General features: G+C 47.5%; 2 protein-coding genes across 4 annotated transcripts in view; one reads left to right on the plus strand and one right to left on the minus strand.

The window, feature by feature from the left end:
• Positions 1–25,307, minus strand: LOC118540087 (uncharacterized). Its single transcript, XM_078071794.1, has 4 exons — positions 25,272–25,307; positions 25,071–25,226; positions 11,802–11,876; positions 1–237 (listed from the first exon to the last, which is right to left on the minus strand). The coding sequence occupies exons 1-4, from the start codon at positions 25,305–25,307 to the stop codon at positions 1–3; spliced, it is 504 nt and encodes a 167-aa protein (XP_077927920.1).
• The window catches only part of EIF4G3 (eukaryotic translation initiation factor 4 gamma 3), a 332,624-nt gene continuing 330,689 nt past the window's right edge, over positions 25,140–27,074 (plus strand). For all 3 annotated transcript variants that reach the window (XM_036099078.2, XM_078073724.1, XM_036099079.2), the window contains exon 1: positions 25,140–25,272. The gene's annotated coding sequence lies outside the window, so the exon portion shown is untranslated. The remainder of the gene's footprint in view (positions 25,273–27,074) is intronic.

The raw sequence follows: 27,074 nt of genomic DNA on the forward strand, positions 1-27,074 counted from the left end.
CTATAACAAAGCACCACAGACTTGGTGGCTTACACAACCAAAATTTATTGTCTCACAGTTCTGGAGGCTAGAATCCAAGATCAAGGTGTCGACAAAGTTGATTCCTTCTGAGGGATGTGAGGAAGAATCTATTCCAGGCATTTGCCTAGCTTCTGGCGGTCTGCTGGCCATCTTTGGCGCTCCTTGGCTTGTAGAAGCATCACCGATCTCTGCCTTCATCTTCACGTGGTGTTCTCCCTGTGTGCGCATCCGGTACGTGTCTGAATTTCCCCCCTTTTTTATAGGGACACCAGTCGTATTGGATCAGGGCCCACCCTGATGACTTCATTTTAACTAATGATATCTGCAGTGATTCTATAAAGTCATATTCTGAGGTACTGGGTGTTACAATTTCAACATATGAATTTGAGGGGACACAATTCAACCTGTGAAAGTGCCTGTGTCATCTCTAGCAGCCGAGTGCCTGGCACAGACAAGCCACACAGTAGGGCTCAGTGACTGTTGGATAAGTAGGTGGGTGGGTGGATGGATGGGTGCATAGGTGGGTGGGTGAATGGCTGGCTGATTGGCTGGAGGGTTGGGTACGGGAATGGGAATGGGTGGATGGATGGATGATTGGGCAAATGGATGGATGGATGGATGGATGATGGATGGGTGGGTAGATGGATGGGTGAGTAGATAGATAGGTGGGTGGATGAATGGGCGGATAAATGGATGAATGGAAGAATGGCTGAACGGACAGATAGCCATAAGTGATGTATCACCAAGGGAGCCATCCCCAAACACACCAATGCCAGAAAGAATGAGCCCAGTGGGCTGGGGTAACTCCTGGAGGGCAGAGATTTCAGCTGATCCTTGACTGAAGGGGGAGAATTGGGGTTCATACTCTGAACTAAACCGAGTGATGACCTGAGCAAGTACCTATTCAAGGAGCAAACTCTTCACCCTGCCTTGCTTTAAAAGGAGTAAGTCATTTCTCAGTTTCTCCAGCTGTAAAATGGACATTTATTCTGTCCTCTCTTTGTTGTGACCCACAAATACTGGGGAGATATGAAGATGCTTGAGACAGTGATGCACTTTGAACCCCTCAGAACCTTCACACTAGGTGTGTGCATGAGCCCATAGCCCAGCATTTCTCACCTGGACAGCTCAACCTCATCCCCTCCAACCAACTGCCCTCGGGAAAGCAGCCTATTTAAAGATCACATCACTCCCCTTCACCAGCTCCCCACTGCACTTATCTGCCCTAGGACTTGGACTCTGCCCAAACTGCTCCCACTGGAGCCCCCCCTTGCCACCTTGAGCCTCCTTTTTGCACCTTTTTTTTTTTTTTTAAGATTTTTATTTATTTGACAGAGACACAGCGAGAGAGGGAACACAAGCAGGGGGAGTGGGAGAGGGAGAAGCAGGCTTCCCACAGAGCAGGACCCTGGGATCATGACCTGAGCTGAAGGCAGACGCTTAACGACTGAGCCACCCAGGCGCCCCTCCTTTTTGCACCTTAACAGTCCGTGTCCTTCCCTGCCTTCAGATTGGAATGTCCTCCACACCCCCTTGCCAAGGGATGAATGAGTGAATACATGGATTTTTTCTTAAAGCTCCTGCACATTGTGTGCCTCCTGCGAATCAGGCTGAGTGCTGCACGCTTGCACAACCTCTCCCTGGATGCTTACGGCAGATTTCAAAGAGGGCTACTTTATCACTCAGATCAGAGGGGGGCAGTGGCAGAACTGAGTTCTGAACCAGGCTGCTAGCGAGGAGCTGCTTGGGAAAGCATGAGAGGCTCCTACAGAAAGTGATGGCCCGGGGACCACACACACACACACACACACTCACACACACACACACACACACACACACACACACACACACTGAGGTACCTAAGAGAGAGACACCACTTTTTCCCTGCAGAGGGCTGGCTTCCTGACGTTCCCTTTTTCCCAATGACCAAGTGAACAAATCCCTCCCTCTCCCCTGCTAAGAGCCCTGGGGCCCAAAGCAGGAATTAGAACCCAAGGTTGACCCTTTGGGGGTTTACCCTACAGTTGAGATGAGAAAACACTTGCCAGATGCCACAAGGACATAAACAGACACTGTCCAGGACTTCTAGCAGTAAGTCATTGTGGAAGCAAAGGGGTTCAGCAGGGGCTTTCTGGAAGAGTTGAGAAACTACAAAAGGGAGGCACTGGAGAAGATACTAAACTTTAAAGAATCTAGAACAATAATAAACCTAATTTGAAATGGGCAAGACCTTTACAGAAAGAACTATAACACTTTACTGAAGAACATACAAGAAGACCTGAATAAACACACAGGAACACCCCGGTCATGAATGGAAAGGTTCACTGTAATCTAAGGTGTTGATTTTCCCCAAGGTAATCTATAATGTCAGTGTTCTTTCAACCAAAATTCCAAGACAATTTTTCATGGAACTTGATAAGCCAATTCACATGGAAGAGAAAACGCACCATGGCCAAGAAATTTTGAAAAAGAACAAGGGTGCCTGGGTGGCTCAGTTGTTTAAGCCTCTGCCTTCAGCTCAGGTCATGATCCTGGGGTCCTGGGATCGAGTCCCACATCCCTCTCCCTCTGCCTGCCTCTCTGCCTACTTGTGCTCTCTATCTCTCTGTCAAATAAATAAATAAAATCTTTTTTTTAAAAATCTTAAAAAAAAAGAAAAGAAAAAGAGGGGCATCAAGGTGGCTCAGTCGGTTAAGCAGCTAACTCTTGATTTAGGCTCAAGTCATGATCTCAGAGTCCTGGGATTGAGTCCCAAGTCAGGCTCCGCACTCAGCAGGGAGTCTGCTTGGGGATTCTCTCTTTCCCTCTCCCTCTGCCCCTCCCCCTGCTCACACAAAAGCTCTCTCTCAAAAAAAAAAAAAAAAATGAATCTTAAAAAAAGAAAAGGAAAAAGAAATATAATTCAGAATATTTCAACTGATGAAAGTTCTCCTCCCAAAATCAAGCATAAAGCTGAAGTAAACTGTAACAGGATACTCTAGACTGAATGAAATATTCTCAAATAAGCATTTGGGGATATGGGAAATCACCTCAAATCAGAAATACAAAAACTAATAAGAGAAACAGACTAAAAAAAAAAAAGAAAGGAAGAAATGAAATGAGAATTGATCTCAGAGAAGAAAATAACAAAATTATATCATAGCTGAAGTTTAAACAAGGAAGTGCCCAAGTGCCCAAGAGAGAATAGATTCAAATGAAAAGTTTACAGAGGACATTGAAAAAAAGCAGGGAAGAAACCAAGAGAATGAAAGCTAGATAAAGAGATAAAAATGGTGAAGAGTTAATGTCTCAGACTGTAATCCAAGCAGGCTTTCCAGAAATAAAAGGTCTGGATCCACATACACATCAAAAGGGCTCACCAGCTACTGTATGAAACTGACATTGAGTCATCAATCCTAAAATATATCCAAGTAAAGTTATTGCACTTTAAACAGAAAATCAGGGACTCCAGGCAAAGATGTGAAATAAAGTTATAAAGGCAACAGAATTAGACTAACATCAGACTTTAAAAAAAAAAAAAGTTGTGTTGTATGAGGTGCCTAGAACAGGCAAAATCACAGACAGAAACTAGAATAGAGATTACCGGGGGCTGGAGGAGGGGAAAGAGGCCGTCATTGTTTAATGGGTTTAGAGTTGTTGTCGGGGATGATGAAAACATTTGGGGTATAGAGGCGCCTGGCTGGCTCAGTCGGTGGGGCGTGAGACTCTTGATCTTGGGGTTGTGTGTTGGAGCCCCACTTTAGGTGTAGAGATTACTTAAACAAACAAACAAACAAACAAAAACCCAGTAACTGAATAGGTTTGACTCACTTACTAAAAGAAAATTATTATTATTATTTTTAAAGATTTTAAGTAATCTCTATACGCAATGTGGGGTTTGAACTCGCAACCTAGAGATCAAGAGTCGAACGCTCTACCAACCCAGACAGCCAGGTCTCCCTGAAAGTTATTTTCAAATTAGCTCATAAAGGGGAACCTGACTGACTCAGTCGGTAGAGCATGCGACTCTTCATCTCAGGGTCCTGAGTTCAAACCCCACGTTGGGCATAGAGCCTATTAAAAAAAAAATGACTCATAAGTAAAACCCAGTTCTATGGTGTATATCGTAGAGACACTACCAGAATACAGTGATTCAAAAATGTGAATAATGAAGGGATGGATACGGATTTATGAGACAAATGGAAACAAAAAAGCAGGGTCTGTAGCCCTGATACCAGAATTCAACTAAAATAAAACATTTAATGAGACAAAGAAAGACATGTTAGAATGCCAAAAGCCTCATTTCACAATGAAGATAGAACAGTGACAAAGATCTACGCACCCAATGATGCATCAGTCCCCTACCTAAAACAGACAATGGTGAGCATTCACATGGACACAAATAGCTTCAGATTCTTTGCCCATTCAGGGAAGTCTGTCCATATACTTCTTCCCTAGACTCCTTGTCACCAGTTTCCAATCATGTTCTTCTCAAGTCCCTTCCCATCCAGGTAACTGTTGGGCGGAGCCTCTGAATCACTATAGATCAGGCCTCTGTACGGTTTATCTTCTAGGCAAAATGAACAATGAGCTGTGCCGCTTGAAGTTCTGCCCAGGGGGAGGATTTCCCTTCACCACTGCCCTTCAGGGAACGTCCCAGAAAGGGGCTATCATGCTGTACATGACCACTTTGTGCAGAACGATCTATAACTCAGGCCTAGGTTTTCTCTTCCTCTGTCAACGTGGTGCAGAGAACACTCCAGAAGGCCGTAAGTGCGGGCTTGGAGAGAGGAGGTAGTGTAGTGGGAGTAGGAGTCATGGGCACGTGGGCCACTTCCTCATGCAATTACTTGTGTGTTCAGGGCTTCCTTAAGCCCAATCTCAAATATACCAGTCCCATTTTTTTTAAAAGATTGTATTTATCTATTTATTTGAAAGAGAGAGTGAGCGGGCGGGGGGAGGAGCAGAGGGAGAGGGACAAGCAGACTCTGTGCTGAGTGCAGGGTCCAACGAGGGGCCCAATCCCGTGACCCTGAGATCACGAACCGAGCTGAAATCAAGAGTCAGATGCCCAACTGACTAAGCCACGCAGGCGCCCCTATACCAGTCCCATTTGATGATGAATGTAATGCCCATTTTTGTGGCTTTGTGGGTCAGACAACACCCTGTCCGTGATGGGCAGCTCAGATCGCATGATAACTTGGGGGCCCATGGTCACATGCCCAATAGCAAGCCAAAAGTTGTTTCTCAAAAAAGGAGTAGATATCCACCGAGGGTGGAAGGGCTTTGTTCCAAAATCCTAAGGGTCTGTGCTAAGGGACCTGACAAAGGCTCCATCTCTCTCTGCCAATGACACTAAAAGCACCCTGGGATCTGCTCGATCACATGACCCGAGCAGCCGAGCAGCGTGCTCCATAGCCTAGACCTGTTGCAGAGCCTTCTCTTGTCCTGGGCCCCGCTCAAGACTAACAGTTTATCAGGTCACATGGTAAATGGCCCTGAGTAGCATACCTAAATGAGGAATATGTTGCTTCCAAAATCCAAAAAAGACCTGCTAGGTGCTATGCACTTTTTAGGTTATAGGATGGGCCAGATGCAATAATTTGTCTTTTACTTTAGAAGGCTTATCTTGACAAGTCCACACTACTGGGACCCCTGGGAATTTCACTGAGGTGCAAGACTGATTTCTGTGGGATTTATCTCCCCCACCCTCTGATGCACAAATACCTTTTTTTTTTTTTTTAAGATTTTATTTTTAAGTAATCTCTACACCCAACGTGGGGCTTGAACTCATAACCTTGAGATCAAGAGTCACAGGCTCTACCGACTGAGCCAGCCAGGTGCCCCTGATGCACAAATCACAAATGTCTTAACCAATGTCTAGAGTAGCTGTGAAGTCCTGTTCACTGGGGCCAATCAGCCTAATATCAATAATGGATCAGCATGATGTCTTGAGGGGAAAAAAGGCAACCAAGACCCCTGGGGACTAAATCATGACATTGGCCTGGAGAGTTGAGATGCATGGGAAGAGGGACAGTGGAGATATATTGCTGGCCCTGCCAGCTGGAAGAAAACTGCTTCCTGTGCTCTTTACTATCGTGTATTGAGAAAAAAGCATTTGCCAGATCAATAGCTGCATACCAGGTCCCAGGATGGTATGGACTGAATGTCTAAATCCCCTGAAATTCATATGTTGCCATCCTAACTCCCACCGTGATGGTATTAGGAGGTGGGGATTCTGCCTGCTGCTGAGTATGTCTATTCTGGTTATGCATTCCAGAACTAAGAAAATAGCCCCAGGATGGATCTGAGCAACCACTGGGCACACTATGAGTCAGACCTGAGCTAACAATCCATTGATCACCTGACCTCCATGGTCCTGAGTCTGACTCATGGACCTCAATGACATTTTGGATCAGTTCAGAGCCAGTGTCCAGGAATCTCTGGAAAGACTGATTATTTCCTCTCCCCCAGTTCACAGTCAGTCTGGCAAACCTCCATAGGTCCCTTTGCGGAAGGGTAGGAGAAAGATCACCGGTATAAATTTTTGGCAATCTAGCAGATCCTCCTTCAAGGGACACCATCCTCCCCTTTATTCAAGGGGTTCTGGATCTGTAAACTGGTTCAAGACTACGAATTGATTGAGAGGCCATGACTCTCTGTTTTGGTGATTCAAATAGATTTCTGTTTATTCAACCTGGAAATCTGCTTGTACAGATCAAGTAAGGATTTTGTAGATGGCCCACCTTCTTCTCTTCTAGGGACACTGTGATCAACTAGCCAACGCAGACATCTCTGTAAATCAGACTGTTCTGAATGGTTCTCTGGCACTGCTGTCCATCCCAGTAACCATGGTACACATTGTCTTTGGTAAGTAAATACCACCGCTTGACCCCTGCCATTCCAGGATCTCATTATCCCCAATTATTTATTTAAAAAAAAAAAAAGATTTTATTTATTTGTGAGAGAGAAAAAGCACAAGCAAGGGGAGTGGCAGGCCGAGGGATAAGCAGGCACCCCGCTGAGCAAGGAGCCTGATGCAGGACTCAATCCCAGGACCCCGGGATCATGACCTGAGCCCGAGGCAAACGCTTAACCGACTGAGCCACCCAGGCGTCCCTATCCCCATGTTCAGAGATCCAAGTTCAGTAGTAGAAATTCCCACTGCAATTTCTGACCCAAAGAGAAAAGAGACCATAGCTGCTGGGGCTCCTCTCACAAACGTATTTGCCACAATGATGAAAGGGATGTCCTCTGGACCCTCCCATGGTGGGTAAGTGGGCCTTCCGTGACAAATCCACCCTGGTGGTCCGATCTCCCTAAGCCTCTGGATACTTTCCTCTGCAGCATATCAAGGCACCTCTGGCATTTCAACTTCCTTTAGTCTGGGACTCCTGTGGGTCTGTTTCACTCAACCAACCAAACTGCTAGGGTCCTATTAATTCCCTGTGCTAAAACACTAAATCCAGAATATTTGTTTCGTGGATTCATACAGCAGAAGTTGTCAAAGATTTTCTGTAGACAGCCAGATAGTAAATACTATTGGCTTTGCAGAACAACCTGTCTCTGCCAGAACTAGTTGATTCTCTTACTGGAGCACAAAAGCCGCCACAGACAATCTGTAAATGAGAGTATATCCCAACAACATTTTCTTTATGGACACTGAAATTTGAATTTCATATATTTTCATGTATCATGAAATATAACTCTTCTTTTGATTTTTCTCAGCCATGTAAAAAATGTAAAAACATTCTTGGTTTACCAGTTGTACAAAAACAGCAGTGGGACAGATTTGGTCCATAGGCATAGTTTGCCAATCCTTGCCTTAAGGTTTACAATATGCATCTTTCATTAATCTCAACCTGATTTCAAATATCACGCTACTTTGCATATAGTGAAAGAAACCTTAAAACAGTATACTCAATTCTTCCCTCCCACCTTTTATGTATTATTGTCACACATTATATTTTTCTGTACAGTATATAAACTTCTTTTTTTAAAGATTTTATTTATTTATTTGACAGAGAGGGACAGCGAGACAGGAACACAAGCAGGGGGAGTGGGAGAGGGAGAAGCAGGCTTTCCGCTGAGCAGGGAGCCCGATGTGGGACTTGATCCCAGGATCCTGGGATCATGACCTGAGCCAAAGACTCAGCCCAACGACTGAGTCACCCAGGCGCCCCAGTATATAAACTTTTTTAAAGTTTTATTTATTTATTTGGGGGCACCTGGGTAGCTCAGTTAAGCATCCAACTCTTGACTTCGGCTCAGGTCATGATCTCAGGTTGTGAGATCAAGCCCCATGTCGGGCTCCGTGCTGGGCATGGGGCCTTCTTAAGATTCTCTCTCTCCTTCTCCCTCTGTCCCTTGGTCCTTCCCCCTCCCCTCCAAAAAAGTGTTACTTATTTAAGTAATCTCTACACCCAAGGTGGGGCTCACCTCACAACCCTGATATCAAGAGTTGCATGCTTTCGACTGAGCCAACCAAGCACCTCTATTATTCCATATACTATAAAACTCCACTACACTGCTATTATTTTTGTTTTAGATAGTTAATTACCTTCTAGGGTGATTAAAAATAATTTAAACATGTCTTTTATATTTACTTTCATTTTAACCATTTCTGAAAATTAGTATTTCCTTGTGTACCTCCAAGTACCTGTCTGGTATCATGTCCTTCCCCTTGAAAAACTTCCTTTAAGATCTGATGGTACAGTTCTGCTGGTAATGAATTCTCAGCTTTTGTTGATTTGAAAAAGTCTTCCATTTTTTAATTTTTTAAATTAATATGCAGTAAAATTGAGTTTATTTGTGTACAATTCTGAGTTTTGAGACATGTGTAGAATCCTATAATCACCACAATCAGGATACAGAATAGTTGTGCTTTCATTTAAAAAGAAAAAAAAGCTTTTTATTTTGAAAGACTTATAGATCACGTGATGTTGCAAAAAATAGCATAGAGTCCTGTTTACTCTTCACCTAGATTTGCCCAATGGTAGCATCTTACATAACTATTGTACAATATCAAAGCCTATTCTCAATTCAACAACATTAGGGCAATATTATTAAGCAGACTTATTCAGATCTTACTTAGATTTCACCAGTTCTTACATGCACTTGTGTGTGTGTGTGTAATTGTATGCAATTAGGTATAGATTCATGTTACCAGCACCTTCATTTACTTTAAGTAAACTCTATGTCCAATGTGGGACTCAGACTCATGACCTCGAGGTCAAGAATTGCATGTTCTACTGACTAAGCCAGCCAAGCACCCCTAGCACCTTCATTTTTGAAAGATACTTTTACTGTATATAGAATTCTGGGTTGACAGTTTCTTCAGCATTTTCAGATGTCAATTCATGGAGCAACCAGCTGGCTCAGTCAGTAGAGCATGTGACTCTTGATCTTCAGGTCAGGAGTTCAAGCCCCATGTTGGTCCCAGAGCTTACTGAAAAAAACTATATATAAACAAACAAATAAACAAGCTGGTTCATTGTCTTCTGCTTACATAGTTTCTGATATGAAGTCTGCTGTAATTCTTACCTATGTGCTTCTGTCAGTAGTAATGTGTCTTTTTTTTTCCCCTCTCTGTCTCCTTCAGGATTTTCTCTTTGTTTTTCAGTAGTTTGACTATGATGTATTAGGTGATCTTATTTTTGCTTTTTTGTTGGTGGGGGGTAATTTGTCCTACTTGGGTGTTCTCTGATTCTTAAAGACCTATGGTCAATGTCTTCTACCATTTTTGGAAAATTCTCAGCCATTATCTCTTCACATGTTTCTTCTACTCATTCTCTCTCTTTTCCTTCTGGGATTTCAATTACATGTGTATTAGGTAATTTGACCTTGTCCTGCAACTCTTGGATGCTCTGTTCTTTTTTTTTTTTTTTTTTTTTTGGTTTTACACTTATTTTTCTCTGTGTTTCGGTTTGGATAATTTCTGTTGACCTATCTTCAAGTTTACTGACTCTTTCCTTAGTCTTGTTGAGGAGCCCATAGAGGCATCCTTCATCTTTGCTACCATGATTTTTTTGTCCTTTTTTAATTTCTAGAATTTCCATTTGACTCTTACACCTTCCATCTCTGCTGAAATTCCCCATCTGTTTATGCATGTGGTCCATCTTTCCTACTAGCACTTTTAACATATAAATCGTGATTATTTTTAAAAGCACTTATTGGGGCACCTGGGTGGCTCAGTGGGTTAGGTGTCCGACTCTTGATCTCAGCTCAGGTCTTGATCTCAGGGTTGTGAGTTCAAGCCCTATGTTGGGCTTCACACTGAGCATGGAACCTACTTAAAAAAAATAAATAAAAAATAAATAAAAGCCCTTGTCTAGGGGCGCCTGGGTGGCTCAGTCGTTAAGCATCTGCCTTTGGCTCAGGTCATGGTCCCGGGGTCCTGGGATCAAGCCCCGCATCAGGCTCCCTGCTCCGCAGGAAGCCTGCTTCTCCCTCACCCCCCTGCTTGTGTTCCCTCTCTCGCTGTGTCTCTCTCTGTCAAATAAATTAATAAAATCTAAAAAAAAAAAAAAAAAAAGCCCTTGTCTAGGGGTGACTGGCTGGCTTAGTCGAGCATGTGACTCTTGATCTCTGGGTCATGAGTTCAAGCCCCATGTTGGGTGTAGAGTTTACTTTAAAAAAAATTTTTTTTAAAGTCCTTGTCTAATTGTTTCAACAACTGAATCATTTCTGAGTCTGGCTTGTTGGATTCCTTTGAACATAAGCAAGTGTAAGAAGGCCAGTGAGGCTGGAGATCAGGGATAGAAAAACTGCAGAGAGAGACAGTGGCCACGGGGCAGTGTCCTTCCAGCCATAAGGGGGATTGGGCTTTATCCTGAGAGCAATGGGAACTACTGGAGAGTATAAGCAGGGGAGTCATATGATCAATTTTGGGTTTTTAAAAGCTCTTCTGCTGGTGTACAGAGAATAGATTGTGTGAAAGCCAGAGCAGAAGCAGGGAGACCAATCAGGAAGCAGAGAAAAAAAGGGGAGCATGGCACATCCAGGGCAGCAGAGAGCCTGTACCTGGGACCCTGTGTACCATTTCCATGTCCTTCCAGCACCCGGAAGGAAAAAAACTGGTTCTAGAGAGGGGGTTTGAAAGGGAGTTCAAGCGCGCAGTTTCTTGCTAGTTTTAACATATGACCACCAGAGGGCGCAAAACCCTCACGAGACGCTTGGACTCGGACCTGGGTCCTCCGCCCCCTACTGCGTCCTGGAACTCGGGCAGCCCGAGGTAGACCCCTCTCCTTGTCCAGTTAGATGGCTGATTCTAGGGCTGACAAGAACCAGACTTCAGTCCCGAGGGTGTTTTGTGAGAAAGCAGTGAGTAAACTGAAGGAGTCCTGGACTGGAAGCCTCAAAATGCGAGTTCTAGCCCCTTCCCAGCAGCTCCCTGACTTAGGCAAGTTACATCACCTCCCCGAGCCCGAGCCCGGTGTCTGCAAGAATGGAGATGATTTTTGCCACTATTTCCCCTTTTGCTTCCCAATCTGGCCCAGGCCCTCATTTCAGAGAGAGGCTGTGTAATGTGGGGGCTCAGAACGTGGTGTCTGAGCCACCCGGGGTTATTTCAAACCATTCCAACCACAAACTAGCCAAGCTACCTTGGACAAGTGACTTCACCTCCTGAGAGCCCCAGTTTCCATCTTTGTTAAGTGGGAACCCTAACACATCCCTTGCACAGTTGCAAACCGTAAGATAATGTCCCTAAGTACTTAGCACAGTGGCTGGCACATAATAATTGTTCAATGTATGCTTATTATCCAGCTAGAAAGTGGACTCACATTCATTTCAGCACTTACCTGAATCTCCAGGACTGGGGCCCTGTTAGTAATTCCTTCAGTGGCTTTCAGCAAGATTCCTTCCCTTTTCTGAGCCTCAGTTTGTCCAAAAGAAAGAATGGAAGGTTGGATTAGATTGGGTACTCAGCAGGAGCCCTTTTAGCCCTGACATCCAGGCTGCTTCCATCTCCCTCCCTCCTACCTCCCCTCCCTTTCTTTCTTTCTTCCATTTAACCATCACGTATTCGGTCATTCAACCATTACATATTTACTGGGTATCTACTATATTCCAGGTGCAGGAAACAAAACAGACCCACATCAAACCAGGTGTCAGCCACGGACAGCCAGCCCGTGGGAAGCATGTTTGTTCAAAAGCTCCTTTGCTTTCTCTTCCAGCAATCAATCCTTGCAGGTTATTTCGTGTTTGGAACAGGAAAGAATTGCGCCAAGAGTTTATTTCTGTGCATCTCCGTGTGGCTGTGGACACACACACATTTATATATAACATTTGCTGCTGCGTTGTCATGGGAACCGGTTTTTGGTCTCCGGGCCTGAGGGATGCCTGGGCCTGGAGGAGCTTTTATGGAACAGCCCCTGCCTGCACTTTGGTGTGGTGTGCGATCCTGCTGGGAGAGTTGCCCCAAGAGCCTTTGTCGGCCCTTTTGATCATCGCTGCCTATTTTTCTCATTGATCTTGTCGGATGTGAGTGAATTTGACTGAGGGAACTGAATGTCAAGCTCAGTGACTGGCAGAGCGAGATCCTCTGGGACATTTGCCAACTAGCAGCGTGGATAGGTCAGCTTGGGCTTTTTTGTCTTCTTAAGCCCTTGATGTGGGAATGTTTAAGGCTTTGGGGAAGACGTGGATGAGAAGACAAAAGCAGCCAGGGAATGTGTTTTCAGGACGACAGCTGCAGCAGCCCCTTGGGACTTGGCAGGCGGTGCCAGAGCAGGGAGGGGCCGAGTGCCCGCTGGAGGGAGGCAGGGACTTGCCATTCGCCAGCGGCTTCTCTGGGTCTGGCCCCATCCTGGGTGCTTTGCATATGTTACTCCCTGGAATTCTGGAATCCACCCTGGAGGACAGACATCTCATGCTTCCTAGTGGGAGACTGGCATGGGAGGGAGAGGAAAAGTGGCCTAGCTAGGGAGTGGCAAAGCTGAGCTTCAGACCCAGGTTGGGCCTGACCCCAGAGCTGGGCTTTACCCACTCTGTTGTGGCCCTGGGCAACCTTCCGCCGCCAGGCCCCCCGTGCATCTGGAAAGGCGTTCCAGAGAACGGAGTCCTCGCAAACCCCAGGTCTGAGGAAGAGCTGAAGGGAAGAGGACCCCATTTACTGATGATCTCCTGTGTTCAGTACTGAGCTCCGTCTTTCCACCTCACAGATCTGCTAGAACATTGAAACTCCTATAATCCCCATGCAGATGAGCGAAATCGAGGCCCAGAAGGGTGAGGTGATTTAACGAAGGTCTCGGAACTGGGTTCTGAGCCACGGCAATTGTTTTCCCAACTGAAAGCCCTATAAGCACTGCCCTGGGCTGCCTTCTCCCACATTTCCCAGCCACAGTGCTGAAGAGAGGTGTTTAGGTGTTCTAAGAGCAGGGAAGGCCACTCCAGAAAACCTTGTATGGTGGAGGACTCCAACCTGCCCAGATAGTGCTCCCCCAAATCTACCAGAGTAGGGTTACACTCAGGAACTCAATCAACATCCATCCCTCCATTTTATGGAGTGCCTCCTACGTGCCAGGCTCAGTCTGGGTACAGGGCACCCAGCAATGAATGTGAAAGTCATGATCGCTGCTTTTGGGAGCTTACTCTCTAGCAGAGGGACAGCCACGAGACAAGTAAATTTAAGTGTGAGAAGGTCAATGGTACTACGGGTGCAAATAGCAGGGACTGTTGGCCTGGGTGGAGGGGGGTGTTGGCATCAACTTACAGGAACCTTCCTGACACTTTGGCTCCAGAAGACCGAGAATATAACCGAGTGCTGAAAGTCGGCCGTGCTATGGCATGAAATGAAAGAAGTTTCTATTTTCCTGATGTTCAGATGTGATACTTATCCTCAAGCCATTTACAGCTTCATTGATGAGACAAAGAGGTTAACGATTATGACTACTTATTACAGCCAGGGATGAGGCTACAGAAGCCCCCTCTGAATACAGTGTGATAGAAGCATAGGAAAATAATGTCCCGACATGGTGGCGCCTGGGTGGCTCAGTCGTTAAGCGTCTGCCTTCGGCTCAGGTCATGATCCCGGAGTCCTGGGATCGAGCCCCGCATCGGGCTCCCTGCTCTGCGGGAAGCCTGCTTCTCCCTCTCCCACTCCCCCTGCTTGTGTTCTCTCTCTCGCTGTGTATCTCTCTCTGTCAAATAAATAAACAAAATCTTTAAAAAAAAAAAAAAATAATGTCCCGACACAAAAGTAGCAGAAGACAGCGACATCTGGGTGGCTCAGTCAGTTGAGTGTCTGACTCTTGATTTTGGCTCAGGTCATACTCTCAGGGCTATGGGATCAGGCCCTGTGTCAGGCTCCATGCTCAGTGCAGAGTCTGCTGGAGAGTCTCTCTCTCTCTCTCTCTGCCCCTCTCCGTGCTTGCTCTCTAAGTAAATAAATAAATAAAATCTTTTAAAAAATAGTAACAGAAGATAGAGCAATTAAATCTGTCTGGGGGGAGCAGGAAGAGAATCGAGGAACGTTTGCCCCATAAGATGACACGAGCTGGGTTTTGAAGGATCAATAGGAGCTAGCTAGGAGTCCAGGAGCCAAAGACACTCCAAGTGGTGGGAACAACGTATGGAAAGACTTGGCAACAGGAAAGTGCTTGGCTGTTCCGGGTGCATGTCCATGGGGGAAGGGGCAGGAACTGAGGGTGCAGACATCGGTAGGAGCGAGATGCAGTCATGCAGGTACCCTGGTCGGGAACCTGGACTCTATCCAATCCCTGCTTAGCCTGCATAAGGGGGAGAACCATGCATCTTCTTCAAATTCTCTACTTCAGTGGAAGAAAAGGCGTGTAATGAGGGTAGGGGAAAAAAGCATGATTGCCGAATTTGGGAAAGTGAAAAATGTCCATCTGCAGAATTAATTCTAAATTGCTGCTATTTTCATTCTCACGCCAGCGGGAAAGGCAGAGCCTAGCAACGCGCCCCAGCCTCTTTCCAGGTGCCTGGAGTGCCAGCAGGCCAGGCCAGGCCAGCAGGCTGGCTCCCATGGAGCTCGGTGGAGCCAGTTCGGAGCTTGGTGCCAGCTGTGGGCATCTGGAAATCCAGCTTCCTCTTCCAGTCATTGGATAGGGGGGAAAGAGAGTCCAGGATTTTCCCAAGGCAGCAAACTTGGCAGGATGATTAAATAGCATCTGGCTTGACAAGAGCCAGGGGAAGGCTGGGCCACCCAGGGTAGAGGATATGGTTTCCAGATTCAAGATGGGATATGTGGGTGATTGTGTGAAGTCCCTTGGTTTAGAGAGAGCTGGAAGCCTGCTAGGCGGGTATTAGAGACCTTTCACTGGGCCAGGCCCAGTGGCAGTGCAGGTTGATCTCAGGAGATTTGGTGTAGGGGGCTCTAATAAGGCCTGGCGTCAGCAGGGGCAAAGGTTGCCTTGCCCCCAGACCCAGCAGCCACCTCCTGAACATGTTGGGTGGTTAGCCAGACAAGGAGGGAAGAAGCCCCTGTTACGGTTCAGCTCCTACGTGTAGGCGGTATTAGTACTCAGAACTCTTATCAGAGTGTTATGGGGATTAAATGAGTTGATACATATAAAGAGTTTTGCTCAATGCCTGCCTCATAGTGAATGCTCGGTGAAAGTTAATTGTTGTTTTTATCAGCCAGACATGCTGATGGTTGGTTTCTGCTTGCTAGCTTACTTAATGCTCACGACAGCTCTCGGAAGTAGGAATTAATAGGTGAAAAAAATTGTTATTATAGTTGGGGAAACTGTGGCACAGTGGGGTTATGGAATTTGCTCAAAGACACAGTTAAAAGTGGAAGAGAGGAAAGAACTTGTATGCCTCAACAATGATAAAAAGACAAACAGGGAGGGGCGCCTGGGTGACTCAGTCTGTTAAACGTCTGACTCTTGGTCTCAGGGTCAAGATTTCAACCCCTGCATTGGGCTCCACAGTGGGTGTGGAGCCTAATTAAAAACAAACAAACAGGGGCGCCTGGGTGGCTCGGTCGTTAAGCGGCTGCCTTCGGCTCAGGTCATGATCCCAGGGTCCTGGGATCGAGCCCCACATCGGGCTCCCTACTCAGTGGGAAGCCTGCTTCTCCCTCTCCCACTCCCCCTGCTTGTGTTCCCTCTCTCACTGTGTCTCTCTCTGTCAAATAAATAAATAAAATCTTTAAAACAAACAAACAAACAAACAAACAAACACATTGGGACGCCTGGGTGGCTCAGTTGTTAAGTGTCTGCCTTCGGCTCAGGTCATGATCCCAGGGTCCTGGGATCGAGCCCCGCATCGGGCTCTCCGCTCAGCAGGAGGCCTGCTTCTCCCTCTCCCACTCCTCCTGCTTGTGTTCCCTCTCTGTCAAATAAATAAATAAAATCTTTAAAAAACAAACAAAAAACACAAACAGGGAGACGCCTGGCTGGCTCGGTAGGTGGAGTGCCAGCCTCTTGATCTCAGGGTTGTGAGTTCAAGTCCCACATTAGGTGTGAAGCCTCCTTGACAAAAAAAAATTCAAAAAAATTTTTTTAAAAAATTCAAAAATGGGCAAAGCACTTGAATAGACATTTCCATAAAGAAGGTATCAAATGGCACCACCTGGGTGGCTTCAGCTCAGGTCCATGATCTCAGGGGCCTGGGATCGAGCCCTGTGTTGGGCTCCCTGCTGAGCAGGGAGCCTGCTTCTCCCTCTGCCTGCCGCTCCCCCTGCTTGTGCTCTCTCTGTCTCTCTCAAATAAATAAAATCTTTAAAAATTAAACGGAATTACCATATGATCCAGCAATTCCACTTCCGGGTATATACCCCAAAGAATTGAAAGCATAACTCGAATGGATACTTGCATACCCATTCTCAAAGGTCCATTGATCTCTGTATGGACGAACAAAATGTGGTATATCTATGTAATGGAATATTATTCAGCCTTAAGAAGGAATTATGTGCTGATACATGCTGCAGGATGGATGAACCTTAGAAACATTACACTAGATGAAATGTGCCAGGCACAAAAGGACAAGTATTGTGTGATTCCATTTATATAAGGTCCCTAGAGCAGTCAAATTCATAGAGACAGGAAGTGAAATGTGGTTGTCAGGGAAGAAGAGAACAGGGAGTTACTGTTTAATGAGTACAGGAGTTTTGGTTTGGGGTGTGGCAGAAGTTCTGAACATGGACGGTGGTGGTGATTGCACAACAATGTGAATGACACCTAATGCTGCTTAACTGTACACTTAAAAATGGTTAAAGTGGGGGCGGCTGGGTAGCTCAGTCGTTAAGCGTCTGCCTTCGGCTCAGGTCATGATCCCAGGGTCCTGGGATCGAGCCCCGCATCGGGCTCCCTGCTTGGTGGGAGGCCTGCTTCTCCCTCTCCCGCTCCCCGTGCTTGTGTTCCCTCTCTCGCTGTGTTTCTCTCTGTCAAATAAATGAATAAATAAAATCTTTTTTTTTTTTTATAAAGATTTTACTTACTTATTTGACAGAGAGAGAGACAGCGAGAGAGGGAACACAAGCAGGGGGAGCGGGAGAGGGACAAGCAGGCTTCCCATGGAGCAGGGAGCCCGATGCGGGGCTCGATCCCAGGACCCTGGGATCATGACCTGAGCCGAAGGCAGATGCTTAACGACTGAGCCACCCAGGCGCCCCTAAATAAAATCTTTTAATAAAAAAATGGTTAAAGTGATGAATTTTATGTTGTGTTTATCTAACCACAATTTTTTTTTTAAAGTTGCAAGAAGAAGGAAGAGGAAAGAAAAAGTAGTAGAGTTGTACTTAGGACCTGGCTCTGTCTCCAGGAACCCCTGGGATGGTTTCCTGGATTTGCTTTCCCCTTTCTAGGAAAATGCTCCCTATTTTTGTTCAAAACTTACCAGCAAAGGGGCGCCTGGCTGACTTAGTTGGTGGAGCATGTGACTCTTGATCTCAGGGTTGTGGGTGAAGAGATTACTTAAAAAAAAAAAAAATCTTAGGGGCACCTGGGTGGCACAGTTGGTTAAGCGTCTGACTTTGGCTCAGGTCCTGGGATCGAGACCTGCGTTGGGCTCTACCCTCGGAGGGAATGTCTGCTTGTCCCTCTGCACCACGCCCTCCCCCCCCCCCCCCGCTCATGCGTGCTCGTGCTCTCTCTCTCTCAAATAAATAAATAAAATCTTAAAAAAAAAAATCTTAAAAAAACAACAACTGACCAGCAAAGAGAAAAGAGGTATCTTGGTGATGATGGACACACCCAAATGTAACAAATTCTATTTAATTCAAAGCATTTGCGAGTGGTATTCCGCTTGAAGGACAGTCCTAATTTTGCTCATTAGGTCAGAGAATGGAAGTGCTGAGGAGTCAGAACGTGGTAAGTGCACTCCGTCCTCTCTACTCTGTACCCGTTCCCACAACCTGTGTTCCATAGCATTCGTCATTTTGTGTCCAGGCGACAAACATTGATGGAGTACTCTGATTTGTGTTTTTTCAACACCAGTTCTCAGACACCAGCTGGGTGTCCTACAGCTTAACTCAGTTTTGATACCATCTACCTGGAGATGGCATCAGATCCCACAGGTTGAGGGCTCAGTCCTGTGGGACCGCCCACTCCCCTCATTTCAAATGCTGGCTGCAAGGCCAGGTTGTCACCTGTTCTTCTGACCTACTGGCTAGAGATCAGAGGTTCCCATGGTCCCTTCCTTGGGTTTGATTAATTTGCTAGAGTGGCTTGCAGAACACAGAGAAACATCTTACTCACTAGATTACCAGTTTATTATGAAAGGATGTAACTTGGGAACAGCCAGCTGGAAGAGATGCACAGGGCAAGGTGTGGGGCAAGGGTCTGATCACCCATCCCTCTCCGGGGGCGCCACTCTCCCTGCATCTCCGCATGTTCACCAGTCTAGAAGCTCTGTGGACGCCATCCTTTGGAGTTCTTAACAGAGGCTTCATTACCTAGGCATGACTGAATAAATCATTGGAACTCAATCTCCAGCTCTCCTCCCCTTCTCAGAGGTCCTGGGGTGGGGCCAAAAGTTCCAACTCGCTAATCTCAGGGTTGGTTCCCCTGACAACCAGCCCCCCCATCCTTAGATGACCTAGGGGCTTTCCAAAAGTCACCTCGTTAACATAACAAAAGATACCTTTATCATTCTAATCGCTTAGGAAATTCCAAGGGTTTTAGAGCTCTCTGCCAGGAACCAAAGACCAAATACAAATTTCTTATTAAAATCACAATATCACAAGCGCATAATACACGTCGGGCTCTATTCTGTAACCTAGAGATACACCAGTGAATAAAACAGACTAAGTCCCTCCTCTTCTAGGGCTAACATTCTAACGGGGGAGAGGTAGACCACAGACTCATAAATATGGAAATGTCACATGAAGGAAATTCAAGCAGGCCAGGTGTGCTGAGGATAGGGGTGGGTTGCTAATTTATATGGGACGTCTGGGAAGCCTTCTCTGATAAGGTTTCAAGCAAAAACATGAAGGAAGTGAGGGAATGTGCAGGGCAGCGATCCCAGATCCCAAGGACAGGCAACAGGAAATGCAGAGGCCCTGAAGTGGGAGTGTGCTCAGGATAAAGGAACATCACAAAGGCCAGGGCACTAAACATGGAGAAGAGTAGTAGACAGAAGCTCAGAGAGGTCAAGGTAAGGATGGGAGGCAGAGCTCATCATGTAGGGCCCTGTAGGCCATTGAATAGATTTTTGCTTTTACTCCAGGTGAGACGAGAGGACAGTAAAGTGCTCTGAGCAGAGACCTGACATGATCTTCACTTTTTAATGTAAATAATTATGGGGATTACTTAACCTGTAAGTCGTTACCCCTCTCTCCTCCCCATTAGATATGGCCTCCTATTCCTCTTAGAGGCCCAGCATGGGGCCTGGCACATAGTTGTCACTCAGTAAATGCCAGTTACATGAATCCTGAAGATCCCCCGCTCCAGAAGCATGCAGGCCAGGAACGGCCAATGCTGGAAGTGGGAAAAGGCCAGGGGGGTGGCAGCAGACTTCTTAATGGGAGGACAGTATTAGTGACAAAGCCCTTGGCCTAGCAGTGAAGAGAGGCTGGAGTTTCAGTCTCTGTTCTGCTGTTCTCTTGCTGTGTAACCTTGAAAAAATCCTTTCCTCTCTCTGGGCTCTCTTCCTAAAACCCGAACACTGGGTAAGATCATCTTTAAGGTATTTTCAGTCCTGACTAGACTCTGTGATAATACTTTTTTAAAAAAAATTGTGGTAAAGTACAAATAACATAAAGTTTACCATCTTAATGAACCATTCTGTGAGAATAGTTTTTGCTCCTTCTTGTACCCTGGTGAAGCTGCGCTATCTCCAGCCGGAAGTGGCTGGCGCGGGCTGTGATCGCTTCCGGGAGGAGTAGCTGAGCAATGGACTGTGCAGCACACACTGTGGGCAAAGGGGCAGGACAACTTGGTTCCAGGAGAAGTGAGAACGGCAGCAAATTAGAGAAGCTGCCCCCCTGCCCTGGAGGGAACAGGACAGGAATTAAGCTTTATCGAGGTGCTTCTTAAGCCCCAGGCCTTGGTGACGCTCTCTGGCTGCTTTAAGTCTTGCTTTAATCCTTTAGGGGCAGACCTCCCGGTCATTTTGCAAATGGCCCGGAGAAGTTAGAAAACTTGCTTAAGGTAGTACAACCGGTCTGTAAGGTTAGAATCCAGATCTGTGCTGAAGTTTAAAACCTTTGCAAGGAATCACCACCCTCACATGGGACCCTACCACTGGGCCCTGTGATGTCGGGAAAGGCCTGCTGGTATAGCTCTTCACTGAAGAGCCTTCATGGCTGATTATGAACATGCTTACTGTGGTGCACAGAATGGGGCAAACAGTTTCTTTACTTTTCCCGCTGGGGCTTCTCTCCTTCCACCCCCCTCCTCTTTAGATGGATGCCCTAAAGTGTCTCCTTCCTCAGTCTTCAATCCCCCCCCCCCTTTTTAAATGTTTTTAAACCTTCTTGGCCTCCCATCTCTAGGTCTTAACTGCTGAGGGTCTAGATCTCGGGCCACCAAGGTTCATGCCCAGCTCTACCCTTGGTGGATATTCGCATGTTGCCGAGTGGAACTGCAAATAATATACAAATCCCTCTGTGTCTACTAAAGATGGCTTCTGTTGGCATAACATGGCTTGTCTTTATGCTAAAAGGCCAGCCCCCTCCAGGAGGAAAAATGAAGGGGAGAGAGAACTCCAGCTTGCAACAATATTTTCAAGTTTTCAATCAAGAAATTAAGGGGTCCTCCCAAGCCCAATCTCCAGTTCACTCAGAGAAACAGAGCACTGACCCCACATAATAACAAATAAGCAAAACTCTATCACCTAGCCATGAGATGGATAAACCAAGTCTTCACTTGTCTGCTGGCTCTTTGAAGAGGTCTGTGTTGGAGGCAGCAGGTGGGCTCTGGGAACGGCAGAGGTCAAAGGTACAACAGTCCTCTTGTGTGGTGCCTGCTCTGGGATACTCTGGTCCTTCTCTTTCTCTGTACAGTGAGGCCCAGCCTGGGCTCTGGGGTACCCCGGACTCCAGGGTAACATGAAATCCTCTGACAATTCACAATTATCCTGTCCTTCAGCAGGTTTCACATCCTATTTATTGAGTGCTAGATATTCGGGATATTCTAAATGCCTAAGTAATATATCTGACAATTATTATGAGCCAGGGACTGGGCTAAGTGCTTTGCATTTGCTGTTTTTTCCGTTTTTTTTTTTTTTTTCTTTTTTTCCCTTTTATTAGAGAGAGAGAGCACAAGCAGAGGGAGAGGCAGCAGAGGGAGAAGCAGGCTCCCGGCTGAGCAAGGAGCCCACTGCAGGACTCAATCAGGACCCTGAGATCATGACCTGAGCTGAAATCAAGAGTCAGACACTTAACCAACTGAGCCACCTAGGCGCCCTTGTATTTATTGTCTTATTTCTCATGATAGGAGGTAGAATCTATTTTACAAATGAGAAAACTGAGGCTCAGAGAGGTTAAGTGATTTCTTCCAGGTCATCCAGCTAATAAAAGGCGGGGCTGAGAATCAAACTCAGATAATTTGATTCCAATGGCTGTACTTAGTTGCTCAACAGAGTGTCCTGGGAGCTAAGCATCCGCTGTCTTGGGAGCCTGGAGGCGGGGTGCCTCGCTCTGCTTGGGCAGTGAGAAAAAGATGCCTGGAAGAGGTGACGCCTGAGCTAACTCTTGAAGTAGGAGCAGGAGTGAGCCAATGGGCTGAGCGGGGAGAGGGTGGTTTGGGGTTATTGGTAGTAGGAACAGTCTGTGGACAGGCCGCTGGGGGAGAAGGAAAATGGCTTTGTTTGCAATAGACTAAGGTGGTTGCTGCTCTAGATGTGAGTGGCAGGATGGAAGCAGAGCCCAGGTCCTGAAGGATCTCCGATTTAGACTGGGTCCTGAAGACAGTGAGAGTGCGGGGAACCTTGGAGGGCTCTCAGCAGGCAAGTTCACAGAACCAGTTTTGCTTCTTGACGGTGCTTCTGGCCACAGCTGGAGAGGTTGCTATGTTGAAGGAAATGTGGCACATCAGACTTGGAGTTAGATGCCTCGGGGTTGTATACCAGCCTTTCCACCTAAAAGTTATACAGGTTGAGGGGCGCCTGGGTGGCTCAGTTGGTTAAGCATCTGATTCTACATCTCAGCTCAGGTCTTGATCTCAGGGTCGTGAGTTCAAGTCCCGCGTTGGGGTGTGGAGCCTACTAAAATTTTTTTTATACAGGTTGCTTCCTTACATCTTTGAGCCTCAGTTTCTTCATTTGTCAACAGGATAAAATAACACCTTGTATAGTTGTTGAGAGGAGTAAGAGTTAATCTAAGCGAAATGTTTAGCAGAGTTGTATCCTGGCACATTGTAGGTGTTTAATAAATACTAGCTGCTCTGTGAGAGGGATGTTGAGCAGGGCCATGCTTCTGGATCAAAGAACATTCTACCTTTTTGACTTTGCTTCCCGTAAACCTCCCCTCATTGATTGCCTGGGGGCAGAATCTTATCAGCGACTTTTACATTATTTTGCACAAGGTCTTTCCGTTTTAAGAGAGATAATGCTCACAAAGTGCTTAGCAAAGATCAGGCACACAGTAATCACCTGATGCTTGTAGCTATTATTAAGCTAGAAAATGAAACTTAGAAAAGAATAGCAATTAAGGAATTATCAGTCTGTTATCACTCTAGTGTAAATGAGAAGCCAAATTCTTTCCTGGGAACAGGTTTTGACCGGGATAAGGAAGTCTGAGATCTCAGAACACCAGGAAGGAGAATCTGGGGAACTGAACCACTTGGGAATTTTTCCTGGAGAAGAGCAGAAGATCCAATCCTAAGTCATCAGGTATAACAAATCCAAATGGTTTAGGACTCCAGAGTATGAAGTAACTCCTATCTTCCAGTCTGGAGATGGGGAATGAGGCATATGGAGCTCTCAGGGACTGTCAAGAATTAAGCACCCACTATGTGTAGAGCTTTATGTGAATTAAAAAAAAAAAAAATGAAGGCAGTGTGAAGCAGTATAGCAGGAGTCATAACCAAATTCGAATTCTGACTCTGTCAACTCCACTCTCTATGTGACTTTGGGTAAGTCTCTTGTCCGCTCTGAACCTCAATTTTCTCAGCGCTTCCGTTGTGTGATGGTATTGCGCCTTCCCGCACCTCAGTTTCTTCATCTGTAAAATGGGTACTACCTATTTCGCAGGACTGTATGAGATCATGCGTATTAACTGCCTGGTAAGCAGTCCTACCGGAATCGCTCCGTAGATCCCTGCGGTTCCTTTCCACTCAATCACCTGCGCCGAGCACAAGGCCCCCTGCTCGGGGTGAGGTGTGCGGGGAAGGGCTGGGTGGTCTCGGTCGGCCCAGTGGGGAGCAAAGCACAAATGTTACCCCCGCATAAGACACTGGGGAGCTGCTGGTCAAGTGGCGCTCCAGTCATGGGGCAGGCCTTGGACAAATCCGTCCACAGAACCTTCAGTCTAGGCTGCTGATTAGATGAGGAGGGTCCCCAGGCAACTTGGGAGTCGGCAAGGTTCGTCCAGATGAAGGTGGAATTCGCCTCCAGGCTTGGCTCTGCCCCTTCCCGGCTGGATGACCTTGGGCCAGTCACTTTTCTTCTCGGGGCTTTAGGGTGCTCTGGAAGTGAGGCTCCTCATTCCACTCACCTCTTGGAGTGTAGGAGGGCGAAGTGTCGACACAATGGACGAGAACTGCCTTAGGGGCAGGCGAGTGCTATTTATTATGCTAATAGATGCACGCAGCGGGTTTCTTTCCAGCGGTTTCACTCTGGTTAAGCGGTTCCTTCCACTGTAACCGAGGTTTCTCGCCTCACCGCCTCCCCCCCCTGCGGGCAGGGCTCTGCGGACCGCAGGCTCCAGGGCCATTGCCATTGTTCTTGGAGGCCGGGCGGCAGGGGAGGGCTCTGGCGGACCTCGCCTTTGGTCTCTGCCTCCACCCCGCACCCCCGCCGCAGCGAGCCTGGGGAGCCCCCCTCGCCGATCTTTCCCGAGGAGGCGAGTCAGCCCCAGAGCTCTCCCGAACGGCGGCCGAAGACGCCCCCGAGCGTCTCCGAAGAATCCCGACCGCTCGCAGTCTCCGGAAAGAGCCGAAGGCGCTTCCCACTCTCGGCCTCCCGAGCCGTTCCGAAAAGGCCCGAAGTTTTCCGAGCGGCCGTCCTGCCGGACTGCTGGAGGCGGCCGCAGCGCCATGTTGGATGCTCTGCTCGTTGAGTGAAGAAAATCCGCCGGCATCGCCTGAGCCCCGCTACCGAGAAGGGCGCCGCTTCCCCCGGGGAGGGGGATAAAGACCCCCCGCCGCCGGCCCATGAGGATATTGCCGTGAAAGGTCCGGTCTCTCCGCCTCCTGCCCCCGCCGGGTCCGGCCCCCCCCCTGGGGTCGCGTTGTCACGGAGACCGGCAGCCGGTGGTGCTGGCCCGCGGGGCGGCTGCTGCTGCCGGCGGCGGCGGCGGCGGCGGCGGCGGCGGCGGGCGTGTGTGACCGGCCCCGGCCCCCTCCTCCTCCTCCTCCCAGCCTCCCCCCGGCCCCCCGCTCCCGCCGCCTCCCCGGGTCTGCCCCCATCCCGCCCCCCCGCTGCCCCCGGCCCCTGCACCCCGGCGCGCCCGGTCCCGCTCTGGGGGGGTTGGTGGCTTCGCTTTGCCATGAGTTTACCGCAGAAACCGGCTCTGAAATCAGGCTCAGCGGCTGCAGCAGGAACCGGACCCGGCACCGGAGCGGCGGCGGCGGCGGCAGCAGCGGTACCGCCTCCTCACCCGGCGGCAGCAGCAGCGGCGGCGGCAGCGGCGGCGGCGGCGGCGGCAGCGGCCCCTCCTCACCCGAACATCAGGGCCCTCCAGACCCAGGCGCCCCAACAGTATCCTTTTCACCTTCCTGCCGGCCTTTCGGCATCTCGCCGCAGCCCGGGGGGGGGGGGGGGGGGCCGTGGCTCCCCAGGGACCCTCCTGCCGGCCGCCACAGCTCAGCCGGGGAAGGGGCTGCTGCTCGAGCCCCCGCGGCCGGCTCGGCCGGAGCTTTCGGGGTGCTCCGGCGGCAGCAGCCCTGCGGGGGACCCCGGGACCCTCTGCAGTAGTGTGAAAACTAGCTCCGCTCGGCCTGGCCTCTGCAGCCCTTCCCTTTTAGAGCTGGGGGACCCTTCCCCTCCTCTTCGCCTCCCCCCGCCCCCCCCGCCCCCCTTTATTAGGCCGAATTTGCTGGTGCCTGGGACCAGCCCTGCAGGGAAGGCTTTTCTGATTGTTGTGAGGACTACACCCTCCTCCTCCTCCTCCTCTCCTCCCCCTGCAGCAGGGCCTGGTGGGCTTCCCTAATTGTTATTATTAGTACATAATAAACTTTAATGGTAAATTTCCTGTTTGAAACTAAGCTCAGTTCGTGTCTGAGGTAAGTCGGATTTTAAATCTATGGTGAAAATGTACAGAAAGCACCCCCTGTGGCTAATGTTTAGCGATGGGGGGAGTTAGGTTGCTTGTGGTGGAACGCGATCTGAGGAGGAAATGTTACACCGGACGCTTCCCTGTCTTTGACCTTTTTAAAGGAAGAGGAAGTTAACTGACATTACCCATCACCCCCAAAAGTCTCGCTTCTGGGAAGGCTTGTGTTATGATGGATATTTTTAAAGGCTTTAATTTCCTCTTCGTAGGCCTGATGTCTAGAGGAGATCAGGGCTTCTGGAGGAACGTCTAGTATTGAATGTATCTAATTTCATGTTGTTTGCTCGATTGTAGAATTTTTTGGACAGCTTTGATTGAAAAGACTTGATGACCAGGTATTTTAGTCAGAAACTAGCCGGTGAAGGTAAAACGTTGAATTCATGAATTCCACGGAGATTTAGAAAGGTATTACCTACCTGAGAATAACATTTCATCATGCACCTTTCCCTCCCCCCATCCGTTGTATTTGTGTAAATCAATAAATAACCATTGGATGTTAGATGTGTAGTGTTTTTGTATTTGTGTCATTTTGTGTTTGACTTCCAGACAGAGTAGGGTGTTTGAGCAAATAACTGCCATGAAGTCCACGGATGATTTCACAGTCTGTAGTTTGATTCCTGTCTGTATCGATTACTTTGAGAAGGGAAAGATATCTCCCTTCTAGAGTCATTTCGGGTCATCTTTTGGTTTCTGTCAAGTGTCATTTTCTCTGTTCTTTAAATATTGTTATTCAATCCAGGCGGTGTGTCGCAGAGTAAAGATGAATTCCATTCCAGTGTGATGTGTGTACTGATTTCATAATGTTTTTATTCTGCATGATTCTGTTCAATTAAGAATTTTTCACAGATGAGAATGCTTAGTGATACCTTAGTGTTGCTCATGGAAAATCTGGTTGGTTTTGATCAGTATCCCTAGTTGCTTTACTTTTGGGGGGAAAGGGTCGGCCGATTTGCCTACTTAAAGGTGGAGTTCAGTGCTGGATCTCTTAAACATATCTTCACTTAATGCTTTGTGAGTTTGAATTCTTTTCTCATTTGTCTTTTTTTTTTTTTTGGTCTTGATTGCCCATACTGGGTTAGGGCTATAAGTTTATGTACTGTGCCACCAAGTAGATTTTTCATTACCTGTATTTTGGAGCTATTTTGGCAATTAAGTATTGAAAGGAAGCCCATAGTGTGTGTTCTTGATGTACAAAGTGATAAATGAGGACCAGTGCTTGGTGAATTTG

The sequence above is a fragment of the Halichoerus grypus genome, chromosome 5 (assembly GCF_964656455.1).
Source record: "Halichoerus grypus chromosome 5, mHalGry1.hap1.1, whole genome shotgun sequence".
NCBI lineage: Eukaryota > Metazoa > Chordata > Mammalia > Carnivora > Phocidae > Halichoerus > Halichoerus grypus.

Excerpts from the sequence above, each read along its gene's own strand:
- LOC118540087 (XM_078071794.1), bottom strand. The coding sequence starts at position 25,307 with ATGCCGAAAGGCCGGCAGGAAGGTGAAAAGGATACT. Across the intron at positions 25,227-25,271 it reads AGGAAGGTGAAAAGGATACT|GGGCCGCTGCCGCCGCCGCC; the intron begins GTTGGGGCGCCT and ends TCGGGTGAGGAG. Across the intron at positions 11,877-25,070 it reads TTTCAGAGCCGGTTTCTGCG|GCTCAGAAAAGGGAAGGAAT; the intron begins GTAAACTCATGG and ends GGACAAACTGAG.